At 38.4% G+C, this 18,851-nt stretch overlaps 1 protein-coding gene across 2 annotated transcripts; it reads right to left on the reverse strand.

Moving 5' to 3' along the window:
• Nucleotides 1-9,119: 9,119 nt before the first annotated feature.
• Nucleotides 9,120-18,796, reverse strand: rmi1 (RMI1, RecQ mediated genome instability 1, homolog (S. cerevisiae)). 2 transcript variants are annotated; one of them, XM_023268501.3, is made up of 9 exons: nucleotides 18,518-18,796; nucleotides 17,809-18,414; nucleotides 15,948-16,058; nucleotides 14,429-14,578; nucleotides 13,495-13,565; nucleotides 13,158-13,281; nucleotides 12,933-13,014; nucleotides 11,921-12,110; nucleotides 9,120-11,176 (listed from the first exon to the last, which is right to left on the reverse strand). In XM_023268501.3, the coding sequence occupies exons 2-9, from the start codon at nucleotides 17,968-17,970 to the stop codon at nucleotides 9,901-9,903; spliced, it is 2,166 nt and encodes a 721-aa protein (XP_023124269.2). In that variant the 5' UTR covers nucleotides 17,971-18,414; nucleotides 18,518-18,796; the 3' UTR covers nucleotides 9,120-9,900. The 2 variants fall into 2 exon arrangements, with proteins under 2 accessions (XP_023124269.2, XP_023124272.2); XM_023268504.3 differs by having other exon boundaries at nucleotides 9,120-11,149; nucleotides 18,518-18,795.
• Between the last annotated feature and the right edge of the window lie 55 nt (nucleotides 18,797-18,851).

An 18,851-nucleotide genomic window follows, 5' to 3' on the forward strand; every position in this document is an offset into this window, starting at 1 on the left:
AGGCTATTCACACGTGTAAATTTTGAATGTATATGTAAAATATTCCAACAGTTAGTGCTGGGCGATATGGGAAAAATCATATATCACGATATGGATTATTTTATATCACGATAACGATATATATGAAGATATACCACAACAAAGTATGTTTTCAGTTATTCTCTGAAAAGTTTGACAAAAATTTCATTGCTTACTTTTCTCCATGAAACTTCAACCTGTTGCTAGGGCTGGACTCAAATATCCAGTCCCCATGGTGGTATGCGGATATTAATTTTGAGATCCGAATATCCCACGGATTACCAATAGATACTGTACACTCAATATTTTAGTTTCACAAACATATGAAATTATACAAGATACTACTTAATTTAACAAACACATGTAAATAAAATTGCAGAACCAATATGGGAACCAAAATGGGATACAATTAGTGACAGAAAAAGTTTGATTAATTCTGTCACTAATTGTTTTTCATTTTAGACATATGTTTACAGTACTAAACTTGAAATTACTGGGTTCATCTATTAAATACACATCAAATATTAGTGACATTTAAAATGAATAACAATATTCTAATAGATTCTAATAAATTACGAATAAAATTGTGCAATGTATTTTACCAGTCTTTTTAGGTAAAAATAATCAATTTTCTTTCAAAATGATTATTATTATCATCATTTTAAGTGTGTGTACTTGTATTGCTTGTGTTGTAGGGATGAGTGTTTACACAGTGGCATTGTGAGGACTTGTGTGCATTTTGTGAATGAAAACAAGTCCTGTTTAGGGAGAAGATTTTAATTTAAGGTTAGTCCAAGAGTTAGGGGCAAGTCTCCAGAAAATTAACGTAAGTCAATTCATTGTCCATGAAGAGAGTGAAGCACAGCTGTGTGAGATTACTGTGATTGTTGGATTCACACTGTCACCTTCACTTCTGTGCCAGTCACGCACGCACTAATGCGCATAAAATATACAAAATAAAATCCTCTAAGATGTTAACTGCATTAGGTTTTTCAACATCTTTTCTGTTCAAAAGTTACCTAATAAGTATTTTATCTTTCTGTCTCTCTGTAACCTACAAACCTCATAATCTCTTCTGATGGATCTCATTTCCCCTTATTTCCTCCTTGTCCCAGTGGTTTCCTGATGGTGACCTTTCATTTCATATCCTGTCTCTCGAATTAAAGCCATTTGCTCTGCCAACAAACACACACAGAGGCACACACAAACAGGTGTGCCTGCCCATAAATTAACACCCTAATGTGACAAACGACTACGGCGCCTTCACCTAAAGATGCGATCAGATCACAAGAAGATCAACTGCAGTAATCTCCTTCACGAATAAATTATAACAGGAATTTGGTGTCAGTGTGCAAACCCTGAGCAGCTGGTTGACGACTGATTGACTGACTCACTCTTCAGAGTGCCACCGAGTTCTAAGAGCTGAACAGAACATACGTTTGATTCGCTGGCTGTCATTCATTGGCCTTCCTCTGTAGCCTTTTCCAGGCTGTATATTTTCTTAATATTAACTAGGAGTACAGAACAAGGCTTCATGATGTTCAAGAGGTGTAAGGGCACAGCAAAAGCACTCTACACAGCTTGTCAAATTACCTTCCTAATGGCCAGCTTGTCAGGCTGCCTCGCCTCTGGGGAGAAAGAAAGGACAAGTAGGGGGAGCGAACAATTCTCTTTCTTGTCATAGCAAAAATCATTCATTCGTCTCTTTATATGCTACCTTTGCTTTCTTGTCTTTTAAGTCCGGCTCCTCAAGTACATCCTGTTCATATTGAAATGGTAGTAATGACTTGGTAGTATGAGAACAAGATGTAGAGAGAGGCCAGCTGTATTGTGGGCCTGTCAATCGTTTGTCTGCACTCTTTCAGACTCGCTTCGTTAATAGGCTTTTCCATTAAGGCTAGTTAACATCATTCACCTGAGTCATCAGTAAGAGGTCAAGTACTGGATTAATTGTTTCTCCTTAATTTTAACATTACATCTTCAAAGTCATTATGCACTTTTCACACCTTTTTATACATTTAATGTATTTTTCAATAATGTAGACATTTAGTAGAGTTTGATCATCTTTTCTCATTAGCTCAACATAAATGTAAAGAGGCTTTATTATAAATGTCAAGTTAAAAGTTCAAGACATTACTTTAAGACCACTGCAGAAGTCTGACTTTAAATCATTGAGTAGAAATGAGAATTAAAAGTATTTTAACAAAACTGAGACATTAAGTTAGCTGAAGAGATGCAGCCCAAAGCATGTGAACGCAGTTTTTATTTCGCAGTACTATACAGTGGCAGTACGACAAACATGTTTTTCTAGTTGAACAACTGCACTCACTCAGCCTGTTTTGCCTGTTGGTAAATCCTAATCCTGAATAAACATAAAAGTCTTTTGAGACATCTGTCTACCCACACCGGGACTACACATCATCCAATCACTGCAATCATAACATTATCTTTCATTCATATTAATCTAATATCATAAACAATCAGTGCATATGCTGGATTATGACCGTTTGTGTCTCTGTGGCTGTTGTTACTGCTGCTAATATAGCAGGCAGCTAATACTGGTTCTGCTTTGCTCATCAGTGTTTTGCAAGTGTCTTTTCCATCCATCCATTATCTATACACCGCTTAATCCTCATTAGGGTCGCGGGGGGGCTGGAGTCTATCCCAGCTGACTCGGGTGAAGGCAGGGGACACCCTAGACAGGTCGCCAGTCTGTCGCAGGGCCACATACAAAGACAAACAAGCACTCTCACATTCACACCTACGGGCAATTTAGAGTAATCAATTAACCTCAGCATATTTTTGGACTGTGGGAGGAAGCCGGAGTACCCGGAGAGAACCCACGCATGCACAGGGAGAACATGCAAACTCCATGCAGAAAGATCCCGGGAAAGCCGGGACACGAACCAGGGACCTTCTTGCTGCAAGGCGAAAGTGCTAACCACTACGCCGCAAGTGTCTTTTGTTTCTCACAAAGTTTTTCCTCACTGCTTTGTTGGGTTTTTTTTTTACAGATTCCGTACCAGAAGCTAAGAATCCTAATAATCATGACAGAATAATTTGGACTTAGTTTCAACAACATTTTCTGTACAATTTTCATTAAATTGTATGTTTAATAAAAAAATATTGCACCTGTTTTCTCAAAAAAATGATTATTAACACTTCATGGCAGTGGCATGATGTCTCAAAAGGCAAATGACATCTGAGCATTTAAGCATAATGAAGGTAGTCAAAGGTAATAGGTTGAAATGTTTGTTATTACTGAGATAGACATAGAAACTGAAGGGTATTCAGACCAGCGGCTAACCTGCTTCAGCTCAGCGGGTCTAACAGTCGCTGACTGTGTTCAGCCCTGTTTGGATTTTGGTACATCATCCGGATCATCAGTCCCCCTGTGGCAGAGACACTTTTGTACTGTAGTTTGAAAGATTCTTCATGATGGAAATTTGCTGTGTCTTTAATGCATCTTCAATTAAGTAACTATGCTTGTTGTTGTCACATAACAATGAAAATAATGCTATCCCCTGAACATGTTAATTCGGTCCATACTCATAATTGAACAATATCACTGGGTGCTGCTGTGCATGATTTCTTTTAACTGACTCTGGTACACAGTGGCTCCAGCAGGTCCTCAATTTCAAATGAATAATGAAGTGAACTGACTGAGAACAATGAAACACTAATATGACTGTTGTCAGCATGCCAGATCAGTTGTTAACTTAAGTTTACAAAAACTTATTTCTCAAGTTTATAGACAGCGCTTAACAACTGTATTAGCCCACTGCCCAGTGTATGGTGTTTGCCACCACTGCCCTATATTGCTGATTACCAAAATGTTTTTTTATGTTTCTGTAATGGTTATTCCATCCATATGTGCAAGCTTAGCATTAAAATGATATCTTTAATGCTAAAATAGAATTATTGCTGGTATCCATGAATTCTCAAATTTACTGTTTTACAAAAAAGCAGAAAAAAATAGTAAAGCATTTTAATATTTTTTGACCGAGATGCCAAATTACAGTTATTTGTTTGCATTCCTGAACAGAAAACATTGTTTTAGCGGTTGTATGTTATTCTTGATTAATCTCTGACTTCCCTTGTGCTGAATCAAATTTGAGTATAAAAATGCGAATTTAGTTTGAAATTCCTCACTACTGTTCAAAACGGTGAAGCGTAGGGCACTCACTGAGAAAAACAGAGTCTGAATCAAACACTTCATGATGTTGGATAGTCTTTGAGACAAACAGGGCACGACATAAAGTGTTCTCACAGTGTGGTCAAGTATGCCTGGGACTCAACTGGTTGTGGGTTCATATACCAAGAAGACAATGACTCAAGCATGTGCAGAGACTACTTGACCAAGAAAAAGGAATCTAGAGTATGTCGAAAAGTACATAAAAACAATGGCAGCAAAAATGCAAGCTGCTACCAGGATCAAAGGAGGTCATATAAAATATTAAGATTTTTGATTAATATATGTGAATAAGGACTATTTGGTTTTTCCAGTTTGTTATTTGCCTAATAAATAACAATACAATTTTCATTTTGAAACAAGTTTTTCACAGATTTCTAAAATATTTCTCATTTTAATGGCAGGTTGTCTAATAAATTTGTTTAGCACTGTACCTTAACTCAGCTGGTTTTACATTTCAAGTACCCCCCCCCCCCCCCAAAAAAAAAAGACTGAATTAAATATTCAATCTGAGTTTACTTAACACATTTTTTAGGCTGCGCAGGAATTTCTATGTATTACAGTGTTTCTAATTGCTTTATTTCTATAATTACTACTGGAAAAAATACAATGTGTTAAACAAAGGGGTAAAATATACAAAACATGTATTACCTATATGTTGTCTGCATTTGTTGTATTGGAACACTGCAAAAGTGTGCAGTATCAGCTTTAGATATTTCAGTCAGTCATTAAAATGAATCAGGCGGTCACTACAGTTGACAGCATTTCACAGGCTCCATTTGGCCAGCAGTAAATTGGCAAACATTGCTGTCTTCATGGATTGTTTTTAGTATACAAGAATATAAAATTGGTTCACTCAGTCTTTCGGAGAGAGAATTCACCTTTTGTTACCATTCTCTGCTATAGTTGAACAGGGACACACTGTCCACAGGGATAATTTTAAACCAGAAAGGCTGCAGCTTAGGAGAATATCCTCTGGATTTAATTAACTTGCTACTAAAAGCCTCATTTTGGCTTTGGATAGACTTCTGAATACATTTTTAGACAGTATGACGACTAAATTCTGTCCCTCATCTCTTAAAATGACAGGACATTGGGAAGGAATAACTTCATGGCCAGTAAAAACAGGAGGAATGATCACAGCTCAAAAAGCAAGAAATCCCCCGTTTACATTGTTTTAAGACCGATATGAAAAACTGAACTGATCATTTTTTATGCAGGTGTGACAGAAATAAGTTGTGGTTCTGTCCACAGCTGTGGGGACATCTTAAACTTGGACAATTAAAGCACACTACTGACTCAGCTGCCTTTTTATATGATCTGAAGAGGTGGAAAAATACAAAACATACAGATTGCGTTATTACATTTCTTTTACTATGCTTTATACTTAACTGCATTTCTTCACTATTTAGCTTTAGTTTTCCGTTGTTTTAGAAATTAATACTGTTGCAAAATAAAACTGAATTGTGATTTATAATTAATAAGTAATCCATTAGTGACATTCTAAAATGTGTTCTTTGCTAAAATGAGCCCAGTTTCTCTTTTAGTGCAATTTTCTTTCTGTACTTTTGCTTAAGTGAAATTTTCTGAAGTATGACTAGTCCTTCTACACCGTTGTGGTTTTACTTAAGTAAATGATCCTATATTCCGTTGAACACTTAAGATCCATCATCTTTTTCTGCTCCATTTGCAACATTCAGTACATTTTCTTTTTTTTTCCTCTTAAATAATGTGTGTATGGGATTGCTGCAATTTGGGAATAATGTTTGTGATTTTGAAAAATTCACCACAAATATCTGAATAATAACAATAAAATACAACAATATATAATGCCTTATTTAATACTATATGTCAACATCCTCCCTTTTAATAGGCTTTACGATACAACAGATTGTATTTCATTTTGTTCTACTAAATGTAATGTTTTTAAAGAAGATATTCAGTGACCATGTCATAGAAAAACTTAAAGCTAAAATCCCTGAAAACTTTAATATGAGCACAAAATGGGTTCTTTCTTCATTCCTTTTCAAACCACAATAACCATCCCCTCCATCCATCCAGATGAGGCAAAACAAAGTAGAGAGGTACTTTACTGTTTCATAAGTCCAATTTCCTCATAATTTTTCTATTCCTTTAATGATTCACATCCTCAAGCCAGACCAGGCATGTACACACACACACACACACACACACACACACACACACACACACACACACACACACGCACACACACACATATGGACAGAGACAAAAAGAAGTATGTTTTTGCCATGAAGAGAAACCATTTGCTCATTTTGATGGAGGTCTAAAAGAGAGGTTGAGTTGTCTAAGTGGATTTTTCATTACTGAATGTAATAGGGCAAAGAAAATTACAGCTGCTACAGCAGGAGGGGCATTAGGATTGCTCATGCACTTTTTACATGGATATTTGTAATGACCAAAGAGGTTCAGTGCAGCTGTATATGGACATTAGAAAAATTAGCGCAGTGCTCTGTCTCGTGTCTGTGCTCCCTCCCTCCTCTCTCAGTCTCCTCCACTTGCCTCCTATCTGTAATTTGGAAAGGTACATCCAAACTCACAGGGGAATGAAAAAGCTGATTTTATCTCCTGCTACCGCTCCGGCCTGAGACAGAAGTGGAAAACTAACAAAATCATGGAAATAATATTGAAAATGTGAAGCCATTAGGACAGTCGAGCACTTTCTCATGCTGCTTCTGAAATATATCATTTATCCACTGCATGACAAACTTTTAAAGACTAAAAAAATGTAATTTCACCTCACAAGACTCTGCAGTCCAGCTGTCCAATGAAGACACAAAGTACACTCACTATACATTTATGAGGAAATAAGAAAGGTCATCAGATAGGTGAGAAACCAACTTCTGCTGTAAATGACTGTTGCATTCTCTTTATTTCCACCCTAGTAATATACTGCCCGGAGCTAAAACGATATATATGTATATTCACCCATCAGCCACAACATTGTTACTGACAGTGATATTCTCCACTGACAGGTGAAGAGAATAACATTCACTATCTACCACCACCATCTACAGTGATACCTGTCAAGACATGGGATATATTAGGCAGCAAGAGAAGTCAATTCTTGAAGTTGATTTGTTGGAAACAAGCATATAAAGATGTGAGCAACTTTGATATGAGCCAAACTGTGATGGCTAGAACACTGGCTCAGAGCATCTCCGAAACAGCAGGAATTGTGAGGTGTTCTTCATATGCAGTGGTTAGTACCAACCAAAGGTGGTCCAGGGAAGGACAACTGGTGAACTGGCTGCAGGACCATGGGCACTCAACGCTCATAAAAGTGTGAGCAAGCAAAAGCTGGCCCCAGAAGAGCTACTGTAGCACAAATTGCTGAAACACTGACCCCGATAGAAAGGTGTCAGAACACACTACTGGCCCCTGTACACCAACAATAGGCATGTGAGCGACAGAACATGAGAAAGGAAGGAGGTGGCCTGGTCTAATGAATTACATTCCAGTCCTGGCATTCATGTGGAAGTTGACAACTCTCTAAACATTGCTACAGACTATGTACTCCTCTTCATGGTAACGGTATTCCCTGATGGCAATGACCTCTTTCAGCAGCATATCACACCCTGCCACACTCAAAAATTGTGAGAGAACTGAGGATCTGCTGCTAAGGTTTTTGAGTATAATGCCACAGGACACCTTCAGAGGTCTTGTTGAGTCTTTGAAGCCACAGGGCAGAGTTTCTTTCTTCTGACTCACTGAATGTAGACTGTGGGTATAAACCTGCCATGTCTGTGGCTCTTATAATAAAAAAATCATATTAATCACAACCATGGTTTAGCTCTTAATGCGGCTCTGTTGTAAGCTAACAAATTAATCCGAATTTACAGCTGATATTCGAAACACAATTTGCGCTGAAGATACTCAAATCAATAACCACTCCTGAAGCATAATGATACTTTGATAGTACACTCATGCAGAGCTTGACTCCTTCATCCTTGCGTTTCTTCTGTATCTTGCACTGCAGCCTGACCACATATGAACATGAAATTAACAGAAATAACAAAGTACTCACATTTGGGGAACGTATTTTGTCATATAATTTTGCAAAGGTGTACACAGCTACGCTTGATACTCAGCATAAAATCACCCAGAATACTGAGGCTGCACATCGGGAGGTTTGACTGCAGCATCAGTTTCATATCCACCGAGGCAGCACTCTTCTCTCGTTTACTCTATCACCCAATATTTATTCAACTTGTATCTCCCTATGGGTTGCTTCTTTCCCCTTCCTCGCCCACTCCTCCACCATATCCAGCTTCATTAGCACATAACAGGCTATCAACATGCATAGCAGGGTCCTGATTTAGATGTTCAACCTGATTAGCCCTTAATGAACTGAGACTGGCTACCTGGAATGGAAGTGCACACAGCGGCAGAAGACAATAACATACATGTATGCCACGATGCGCCAACACACAAAGAAACACAAACATAAGCACTCATACAGACTAACATACATTCCCTGTGGTACTTTTAGAGGCATCTCTTTTGCTCATTAACACCCCTAAGACACTGAAGTATGAAAAACTGCCACCTAATTACATTGTATAATGGCAGATATGACACATTAATTTGAATAGTACAAATTGTTGAGATGTTTCATCTTAAAGAGCCTCTGCAGGGCTACAACATAAGGACACCTTTAATAGCCAATACGTGTGTTTCAGCAAATGCATATCCTAAAGGTGCATGTAATAGAACTGCTACAAACCACATGAAACACAGTTAAGCAGTGTGATATGCCTTCATCTAATGTTGAGTAATGCGACACTTAATTGATTGGGAAAAACAGAAAGATAAATTTAGCAACAATATTGCATGTTTTATTAGTCAAACAGGATCAAAGACAACTATAAAACCTTCGGGGTGATTTTATTTCAATATACAGTAAATACAGGCAAAACATTACATTTGTAGTATGCATTCATCAAAGATTAAAAAAAAAAAAAATATGAGGCTCCATAATGAACAGCAATAATCGAAGAACATGGCCTCTCCTTTATCTTCCTCTCCTCTCATTCTCCTCTGAGGGAGTTTATTAAAGACCCACACTGCCCCTGGATATTCAATCACTTTTCAGTCAGAAGTAATCGTTGTACTGAATGAATGCAAAGGCTGGCAATTCATTACCACAATCAGAACATGAACACTCGCCTTTCCCTTCTTTATCTCACATGTTTCACTCTTCTCTTCAAGTAGTTCTCAATGTTGTATAGAATGTGGGATGCTTAACTGTGGGCTGTCTGAATTAATATGGTAAAAACAAACAAAACAGATTTATAAACAGTAGAGTTACATCTTTGCATTTTGTGAAATTCTCTAAAGACAAATGGCAGAACGTCATTCACATTTAGCAGATGGGATGCAATTACAATGCACTGACCGATTGCTAAATACTAGAGAACTAGTTTACAGTCTCTGTTCTCCAAATCCAAAGCAGAAGAGCAGGTTGATCACCAGACCTAAAAAGCACCTCAGTGTCCCTACATGAAAGAACACCTATGAGGCAATGCTGTTGTGTGACGTTACATTTACCTCAATTCTGTTGGCAATTTTTCATTTCTGCTTAAGGTCAATACACTTTTCTGCCTCCTGTAATTTTCTCATTATCACCCACTTCCCCTCAACTTCTGCATTTATTTTCTCCTGTCTCTTACCCTACACTCCAGCTCCTGAAATGCTTTCTCATTGATGGGGTCTGTCTTGGTCACGACCGCTTTCTTCTCCCCTGGTTCCACCACAATGGTCATAATACAGCACATGTCCACCAGCTCTTCCTGACATCTCTTCATTCCGGCATCCAGCTCACCTCTCCGAGCTGGATCACGCTTCAGAGTCCCTTTCTCTGCCACTGAGAAGCCCAGCAGGCTCGTCAAAACCTCGTTTGACAACTCCACATCCAGGTAACCAGTTCCGTCAGATATTGTGGCAGAGACAGACCAAACACCATTGATGCTGCTCAGTTTCCCCAAGAGAGTCACAATGAAAGCTTTGACATGGATCTCAGTTTTGTGGGGATATGGTTTGGACATCAGCTCTTTTAGCAAGCACAAGTACGTAAAGGGTGAAGAGGTCAGAGTGACGGCAGAGTCTGTGCTGTCACTCTGTGGATCTTGTTTTAAAGGCAGTGCGTCAGATCCTGCAGTGCTTGAGGCAGATGTTTGTCCCTGAGGTGTTCCGTGGGAATCGGGTATACGTCTTGATGATTTGCTGGACAGTCTACAACTGGAGGTTGAGCTTGCTGTTGTGAAAGCAGCATCCTCTGTGTCTTTACTAAATCCTTGTTGAACAGGGTGCTGATTTGGTGCAGTTTTTACACTTTCTGCTTCATAGGCTTCTACTTCATCCAAAAAGCAGTCCATGTCGTCATCCATAAAATCGGTCTGATTATTAGAAACAAATTCATTTGAAACTGCTGGGGAAATCAAGGGTTTGAAAATTGTTGTGGTTAACTGCCCTGAAGTTGCTCTCATGCATCCCTCATAGTCTCTTTTTTGTGCGGTGGATCTTGAGTTGTTCGGACCAAGTTGTGGCCTGGAGCCACTCAGAGTGCGTGGTTCAAACTGAGCAGTTTGAGGTTTTGCTGCTCTGCCCAAACTGTTAGGATTTCCTGTTATTCTGTTGTTGTTCTCTGGTGTGTTTCTGTGACTGCTGTCAGACTGAGTAGTAGCAGTATTACTTTCCTGAAAAATCACTCTGTCCAACTCATCTACAGGAAGATCGTCAAAGTCTTCATCAGGAAAGTTGTCATGTCCCATGTTGTCATCTTGGATGTCTTGATGAACCCCGTCAGGAGGTAAGAAGTCAGCCTCAGAAATTTGTTGTCCGTCAGCATTATGAAGACCTTGGACTGAACCACGGCTGTTGCTCTGGATCAAACCACTTCTGTAAGAGTAAGTGGAGGTTTCACTTCTGAAAGACATCAGCCAAATATGTTGGACTGAATGAAAAGAGCTTTTAAGTCATCAGTGTTAATGGGCTCATTGTTCGGATGGGCAATGCTAGGTAAGAAGATTTAAATGTGAAGAATATTTTTCAGAGAATTTTTGAAAAAATTAAAAACTCCAGAAACAACAAGACCAAGACAGTTCACCCATAACTGTTCAGTCTTGTCTATGACTACAGCCTCAAGTTGGTAAAGTGAAAATAATTTGACACCATACAGCTTTGTGAACTGCTTTTGTCCTTTAACTCAAAATAACCAGTTCATATTTTATTTTATCCTCAGCTTCTTCTGTTTGTACAGGAAATTGATGATCAGTATACTTCAGCTGAAACCAACTGAAATCATTTTAATCTTCTGTTGTCCTCCTTATAAATAGTTGTAATTTTATCTTCAGTAACTGCTGAAGAACTGTTATAACTATCCTCAGTAATTATCTATTAAAAACATTGTTGTTATTGTCACTGGCTGCAAACTGATGACACAACAGCACACAAAGCTACAGACAGCAACACTATCAATCTCAAAAGCATTTCATAAGATAAGTCTGTAAACAAATTGAGGAATGAACGTGGTAAACGTGGCCTAAGGTATTTTTTCTTAAAGACAAACATTATACTGAAATTCAGAATGTCAAGATACATTTGTATGACAGAGTAAAGTGAGGTGTTTCAGCATCAAAATGTCAAGACATCACATTGTTAGCCACCCACCTGGATGAGGTTGTTGAGACAAAGTTCCTGACGGAGGAGCTTCTTGAAGACTGAGTGGAGGTTTCATGCAGCGTCCCATAGCCGCTGTCAGGAGCAGGTAAAACCTCAAGTATTTCAGCATCCTCCTGACCTTCCAGACTGGCCAACAGCTCAGCATCATCGAGCTCGAGGTCCTCCGCGTCCTGGTTACCTGAAGAAGAAAGCCGCATTATAATTATGTTGATTTCTAAAATTGGCGAAAAGCTATCTGATTGACAGTCAGAGCATTGATTTATGTCAATCAAACTCACAAGGAAAAAATAAGCATATTTAAACTGGCCTTAACCTTCTAAAGGAGTTGGAGGAGTGTTTCTAACATGTCCCAAGTGCTCACAGGTGTTACAAATAGTCGCTCTATGACCTATTGATATTTTACTATTTATAATTTTCAAGTGTTTCCATACTAGACTCTTTCTGCTTTGTAAAAACACAGGCTGCAGTTCAACCCAGTCCAAACAAAAATTCCTAAAACTTTTGTCACGAGTGTTGGTTGTGGCCGAGTGACAAATGCCTTTCTCATTTGCAATAACAAGAGCAGAATTTTTTAAATTTTTATTTTCAACAGTATACTTTTTGCAACCTTTATAAAAACACATATAGAATCAAGTGATTTGAATGAAATATCCTGATTTCAAGCTTAGATTTGGTAAATTTTTCCCAATGGGAGCTGGAGGTCACAAATAATTACTTAAAGGATTATTGGAAAATCGACAATTCGACAGTTCAACAATTCTTCCTCTTTATTTTTTCCAGATCCTAGCGGCATTAATTATGGCATTTTTTTTCTAGATAACATCCTTTTCAAATCCCCCAGCAGGTTTGGGGGCTCAGAGAGTTGATAGTTTTCAAATCTATATTTCTAAACAAACTGACGCCACACTACTGTGGGGTCATGGTGTACAATATTCATACAATTAAAGACCCTTGTGCACATGGTCTACCTGTAAAGATACACAAAGTCTCATGAATATACCTTGTTGTGGTGTTGGTGGGGCTTCCTCCCCCTCCTGTTGCTGCTCCTCAGGAAGTCCCAGCGTCCGACACAGCACTCTGCCCTGTCAGAGTAATATGGAAATCAACAAATGGATCTGCATAAATTATCGCATCTTATTCATTGCTGTATAAAAAACAGCAGCAACAGTGACTGACCAACAACGCTTTGACGTATTTTTAAAAGAATGGATTGGTTATAGTTTACCTGGCTATTCCTGTCCACCAAGTCCTCCACCTCCCCACCCAGGATCTTGATGTTGGACGGCCCCAACAGGAGCATACCAAGTCTGCAAACAATTCGCCCCTGCAACTGTAGCTTTGCACCAGGCCTGGAATCGACAGCAGTATTTTAGGGAATTATTTAGATGTCTAAAAATCACTTGAGTTTCTTTTAATTGACAAGACATAACAGAGGACTAGAGGCTCAGTGGTTAAAAAGACATACAGTAATACAAAACTTTAGGAAAGCATTGCCTTTGTTTTTGCAAAGTAGAAGCAACAAGATCAATTGTGCATTTAAGTGACCCAGATCAATTCTTAACCTGAGTGCTGCAGTTAGAGCAGGAATCGGCTGATACTCCATCGCCTCCAAGCTCTGGACTCCATCTGTTACCTGCACGACACAGACAGAAAGAACGAACTGATGATGATGAAATTATTATTGAACATTTATATTATAAATTAATTATTTCTGCTTCATGTTTGGTTCCATCACAAATTAAAATCCCATTACTCCTAGAATTGTGGGACTTGATCAGAACAGTCGAAGAAATTATTATTATTTTTTTTTTTTTAAAAGAAGAAAAAGTTAAATAGCCACTGCAACGTTTCTAAGCAACACCAGCACCATTCTTGAAAAATCAGAGAGCAGTGACAAGTGTATTTCCTAAGGTGAAAATTACAGTCCTAGTCATATATTCCTGCAACTTACTTTTTCATATGCTCTCCCTGATTGAACCTGTCGACTCTGATTCAGTTAGGAAGAGATGAAGAAGTCTCAATAGTGTAGCACTGTAATCAAGACTCATTCATGTATGATGCGAAAAGGTGTTGTAGCGTAACTTTGGTTCAGGACTCTTGCTGTCGAAATCTTATTTTTAATTAACAAAATAATAATAATACAGCTCCATCCTCAACCAAGATTTCTACCAGGAACCTTAAAGAAACATTTGTCACACCTATGTGCTACATGCTTTACTGCTGTTTGTTGTGAGATGATAAATGGTATTAAAAGTGTGTGTTGCAACACAGACATGCATGTGATGCCTGCTGATGCAAAAGCCACTAGTTTGAAAACCACACATAAGCATACGAATAATTAAGGGAAATTACTAATGATTTGGTTTTTTTGTAAAATCAACTTGGAGGTTCAAAGTCGGAAGTACTCGGCTACCTCTTGTTGCGATCACCAGGTTGTCTTAGTTGAAATTCACACGACTTCCAGCGCATCACACATAGTTCACAAATAGCACTGACCTGCAGAAGCAGCATACGGGTTGGTCTGGCTTCCCAGGGCCTCTGAGTGTACTGTGTGACAGCAGACACGTCGTCGTTGGCGCAGTCTGTGCCTCTCCACTTCTGCAGCTGACCATACGCAGGCTGACTGACGTCCAGTAATGAGTCAACCTAAATGAGAATGACACCTTTGATTACATCGCCTTTTACATCAAGTGAAATGTTTGAACATTTATATTCGTTATAAATGTAACTAACAATCTGTGTCAAAGGATTTCCAGCTGGGTTTCAAATTACCATCAAGGAAAACTGGAATCCAGCAGGGTTTTGTGATAATATGGCTTCTAAAAGTACATTATTCTCATTTTTTCCTTGAATTCCACAACTATTTTTTCCTATTTTTGCCTCAGTTTCTTGATGTGTGATTTTCTACGTCGCACAAAGCAACATCTTGTTCATGAACGTGTAAACATGGCTATTAAATTAAGCAAAAAAACACCAAATATATTCATGATACAAGATAAAAAACAAGTATACTGTGATCATTCAAGAATGACATCTACAATAAATCAATTCTGTAGGAACATTATATTTTTTATTTTCTTAGTATGATTTTATTTTACATTATTTTGCCATTGTGTCTGAATTTGTTTTTATTTGTCCTTCTTGGCTGTGTGACAGTTCATACATTGTCCTCAGCACACTGTTTAAAATTAACTGCTCTGTTAGTTTTCAACAAGGATGTCTCATTAGATTTTTTCAGGTGCCTGTTAACCCTCTAAACCATAAAACCCACTGGTCGATTACACTATTTATCAAAGCCAGAAACTGTACAAAGAGAAAAAAAAATCGTCCGATTTTTAACTTTACGACAGTCCTTAGACAAATTATCGGTGCCATTCCTTCAGCCTTAACCAACTCTTGACCAAATTTAATATAAAAACAGGAAATTTAATCAAAATTACAATATTAAACATGTCTGATTTTAAAAATTGACAATAATAAATTCTTTGCTCTAAGATTCTGTGACTGGACAGTGAACAACAGTTCCTGGACAAAAATTTATGGACTTTTCACTTGAACTCCAGGCTGTTTCCACCAAGCAGTTAGGAGGCAAATATGGAAACTAATTTAAAATGTAAATGGTAATATATCTATAGCATACGGAGCTCCCATTGTTCTGTTTTTCCTGTATTAGTAACACCTGTGGGAAATTGGGAAAACACTGCACAAATTGATTTCAAGTTATCTATAACTGCTGTAAATAAATACTCAAAAAATTCCACTTTCCCACTTTTTAAGATTTATGCCATTCTAACTTTGTCATTCTGCACAAAAGACATTTTTGAGTTCTTTCCATTTCTAGCCATGGCGGTACTGTTTCCATAGAGGTGCATAACTTTAGATGGAAGTGAAAAATGAGCCCACGGTGAGTGAAAATGTGACAGGAACAGAAGTGGGCATTGTTTCTCACATAAATTCAATTAAATATAATGAGATTAAATATGTACTATGAAATATATGATAATAAAGCCTGTACCTGGACACAGAAGGTACCACTGAGCTCAGTCTTCTGGGCTTGAGCGAGCCCTTCAGGGAGAACAGGGTGGTCCAGGTCTCTCAGGTCCGTCAATAGCCACTGGTCCAGCACCTATAATTTCATAACATGCAGGAGGGCACATGAGGTTTTAGGCTTTTCTATCACTCACAGCAAGTTCTTCTGTATTTTTTAAAAACATGTACCTTTCCTCGGCATGACAAAGAACTACATTCATCCACTTTTATGACAAGAGTGATGCTTTTATTAAAAGACATTTAAAAAATAACCTCAACTTTAAACACACTTAAACTTACATCAGATCCAATGTTGCCATTAAAAGATTTGAATTATCCAAAGAAGTGATTCAACAAAAGGAAAGCAACGTCACAGAGATTCTGAGGCACACTGATTCAGTCGTGTCATCGTGTTGCTGCAGATTTTTTATTTCTCATTTATGATATAAACATGCTTATCCACATCATTTAAAAAGTGCTCCACAGAGTTCAGATCTGTAGATCATGTGGGCCACTTGAATGAACCGACATCACTGTCATGTTCCTGGAAGCGTGAGGAGATGATATGTGCCTTGAAAAATGAAGCATTATCCTCCTCAAGTATCTATTTGAGAATAGACAGACTTTGGCCATGGAGGGACACAGCTGTTCAGCAACAATATTTCGGGACACTGTGGCGTACAAATGATGCGTCAGTGCAGGAAAACATACCCCACATGACGCCACCACCAGCTGGTACAGCTGACACCAGGCAGGATGGATTCATGCTGTTTACACAAAAATTTTGCCCTGCTATCAGCATGTTGCAACAGAAACCAGGATTTGTCAGACCAGGAGGTGTTCCTTCACTCTTCAATCGCCCACTTTTGTTGATCATTACCTATTCTAGCATGATCTTCTTGTTCTCAGCTGCCAGTAATAGAAATACGCATTGGCTTGAACTGTTGTTGTTTGCCTCCCCCATAGTTCAATGAAATTTGCTTTCTGCGTGCTGCATATTTGTGCAGGATTTCTCAAATATTTAGCTCACATTGAGTTTGGGATTTCCTTTCGTAAAAGAAGGAAAGAGACAAAAAACGTCAAGAGGATTATTCACCTGAATCTGAGTTAGTCCTTCTCAAGCGGAAGGTGTTAAAAACAGAAACATCTACCTCATCATCACATGAAGTGGAAAGGAGAAAGATACCATATGCAGCAGCTGTGGGGCTGCAAGTAATTGTACTTTCACTGTCGATTAATTAGCGGATTACTTTTCATATTAATAATTTTTCTGTTAAATACCAAACTCAACAACTCTAAAAACTGCGTATCACATAGCCTGAAAGCCCAAGGTGACATTTTCTATACAAAAATCAGAAGTATTGATTTGTGAATTTATCAAAACAGACAAAAGCAGCAAAATCACACATCTGAGACTTGAAAAACAGAAATTGTGTGACATTTGCAAAATTCAATGGCTTTGATGACTTACAAATTATCAAAATTATTGCTAGCTATTTTTTTTGATTGATTGATTGACTAGATTTGCAGTGTGGGGAACACTACACATATACTGTCACAGAAAATGACAAGAACAGTAGAAAAGTGTATGCATGAGCACTGGAAAGAGAATGTCTGTGAACACTACCGTAAAAACCAGTTGAAGATGACATTCAAATCCAACACCAGAGACCATCTACCCCCCCACATATATGACCACCTTTGATTTCCTCAACTTAGACAGAACAATTGAGCAAACTCCCCCAGTAAGAAAGTCTGTGAGGAAAAAAGCTCCAGAAACAGCTGGGTCTTGAGTGCCTTTTTTGTCAGCATAGAACATGATCATTTCGCACTGACATCCTGCCCACCTGCTGGTTGATTTGCTGCTGTGACAGACGAGCTGCTCCTCCTCCTTCTTCTTGTAGCCACTCCACGCAGGCTTCTAGCCACGCAAAGGGCACCTGGACATGCTGGGAGGACTGCAGCCAGGCTTGGGTAGCACGTACCATAGCTTGAATCTCTGGGGCCATCCTCTGCTGTAGGGTGTACTTAGCTTAGGCCACCTTCTGCTATATTCTGCACTGTTTCTTTTGCTTCTACAATGCTGCAGCCAAATTGTTGATTATCAAATTCAGTTATTTATATTTAATTGCATTTCTCACTTGTGTTACTGAACTAAAAGTTGCATATTGTAACTACAATGCACTATTATTTTTCATAGATGTTTTAAAAAGCTTTGCAATGGTAAATGAATTGTCTAATTCTACTGTTGTTAGTATACAAGAAGTGGTTCAAACGCTACATTTAATTTATGGCATAACAGTCCCTACACTTCTAGATTTTGTGTTACTTAACTCAGCCACTTGCGGTCTTTATCGACAGCATAAATTAGACCATTTATATACAAGAATAATTCTCTGGAGTTGCATCAACATGAATAGGTACAGGTCTCTGGAGGAAATCACACGTGGATACTGAGGAGGACAGAGAAAAGAAGATTTGAGAAATGCAGACAGTAACAGCAGACGAATTATAAAAAGCGAAGAAAAGGAGCTTGATCACGTAAGTAAAGATTACCTGAGAAGGCTGAAGGCAGCTGTTTTCATTAAGTATTGTGGAAAGTACCCAAGGCGCCAAAGTTTACTGACACAACCTACTGACTTAGCAACAATGATACTTCTGTATTTCAGCTTTGCGCCCATACGAGATTATCGCGTAATGGCTTATATACACCAGAAAATCTTAAAACAAACAACTATTCCTCCCAACTTTTGAGAAACACAATAACAGCAGCATTACTCAAACCTTTCAAAGGCGATAAACTCTAACTGCCTCCGTGAATTGCGGATCCGCACCCGGAAACAGGGCAGATCATATGACTTTGGAAACGCCTCCATCCTTGTGATTGACG

Source organism: Amphiprion ocellaris, chromosome 6 (assembly GCF_022539595.1).
Source record: "Amphiprion ocellaris isolate individual 3 ecotype Okinawa chromosome 6, ASM2253959v1, whole genome shotgun sequence".
In the NCBI taxonomy this organism is placed as follows: domain Eukaryota; kingdom Metazoa; phylum Chordata; class Actinopteri; family Pomacentridae; genus Amphiprion; species Amphiprion ocellaris.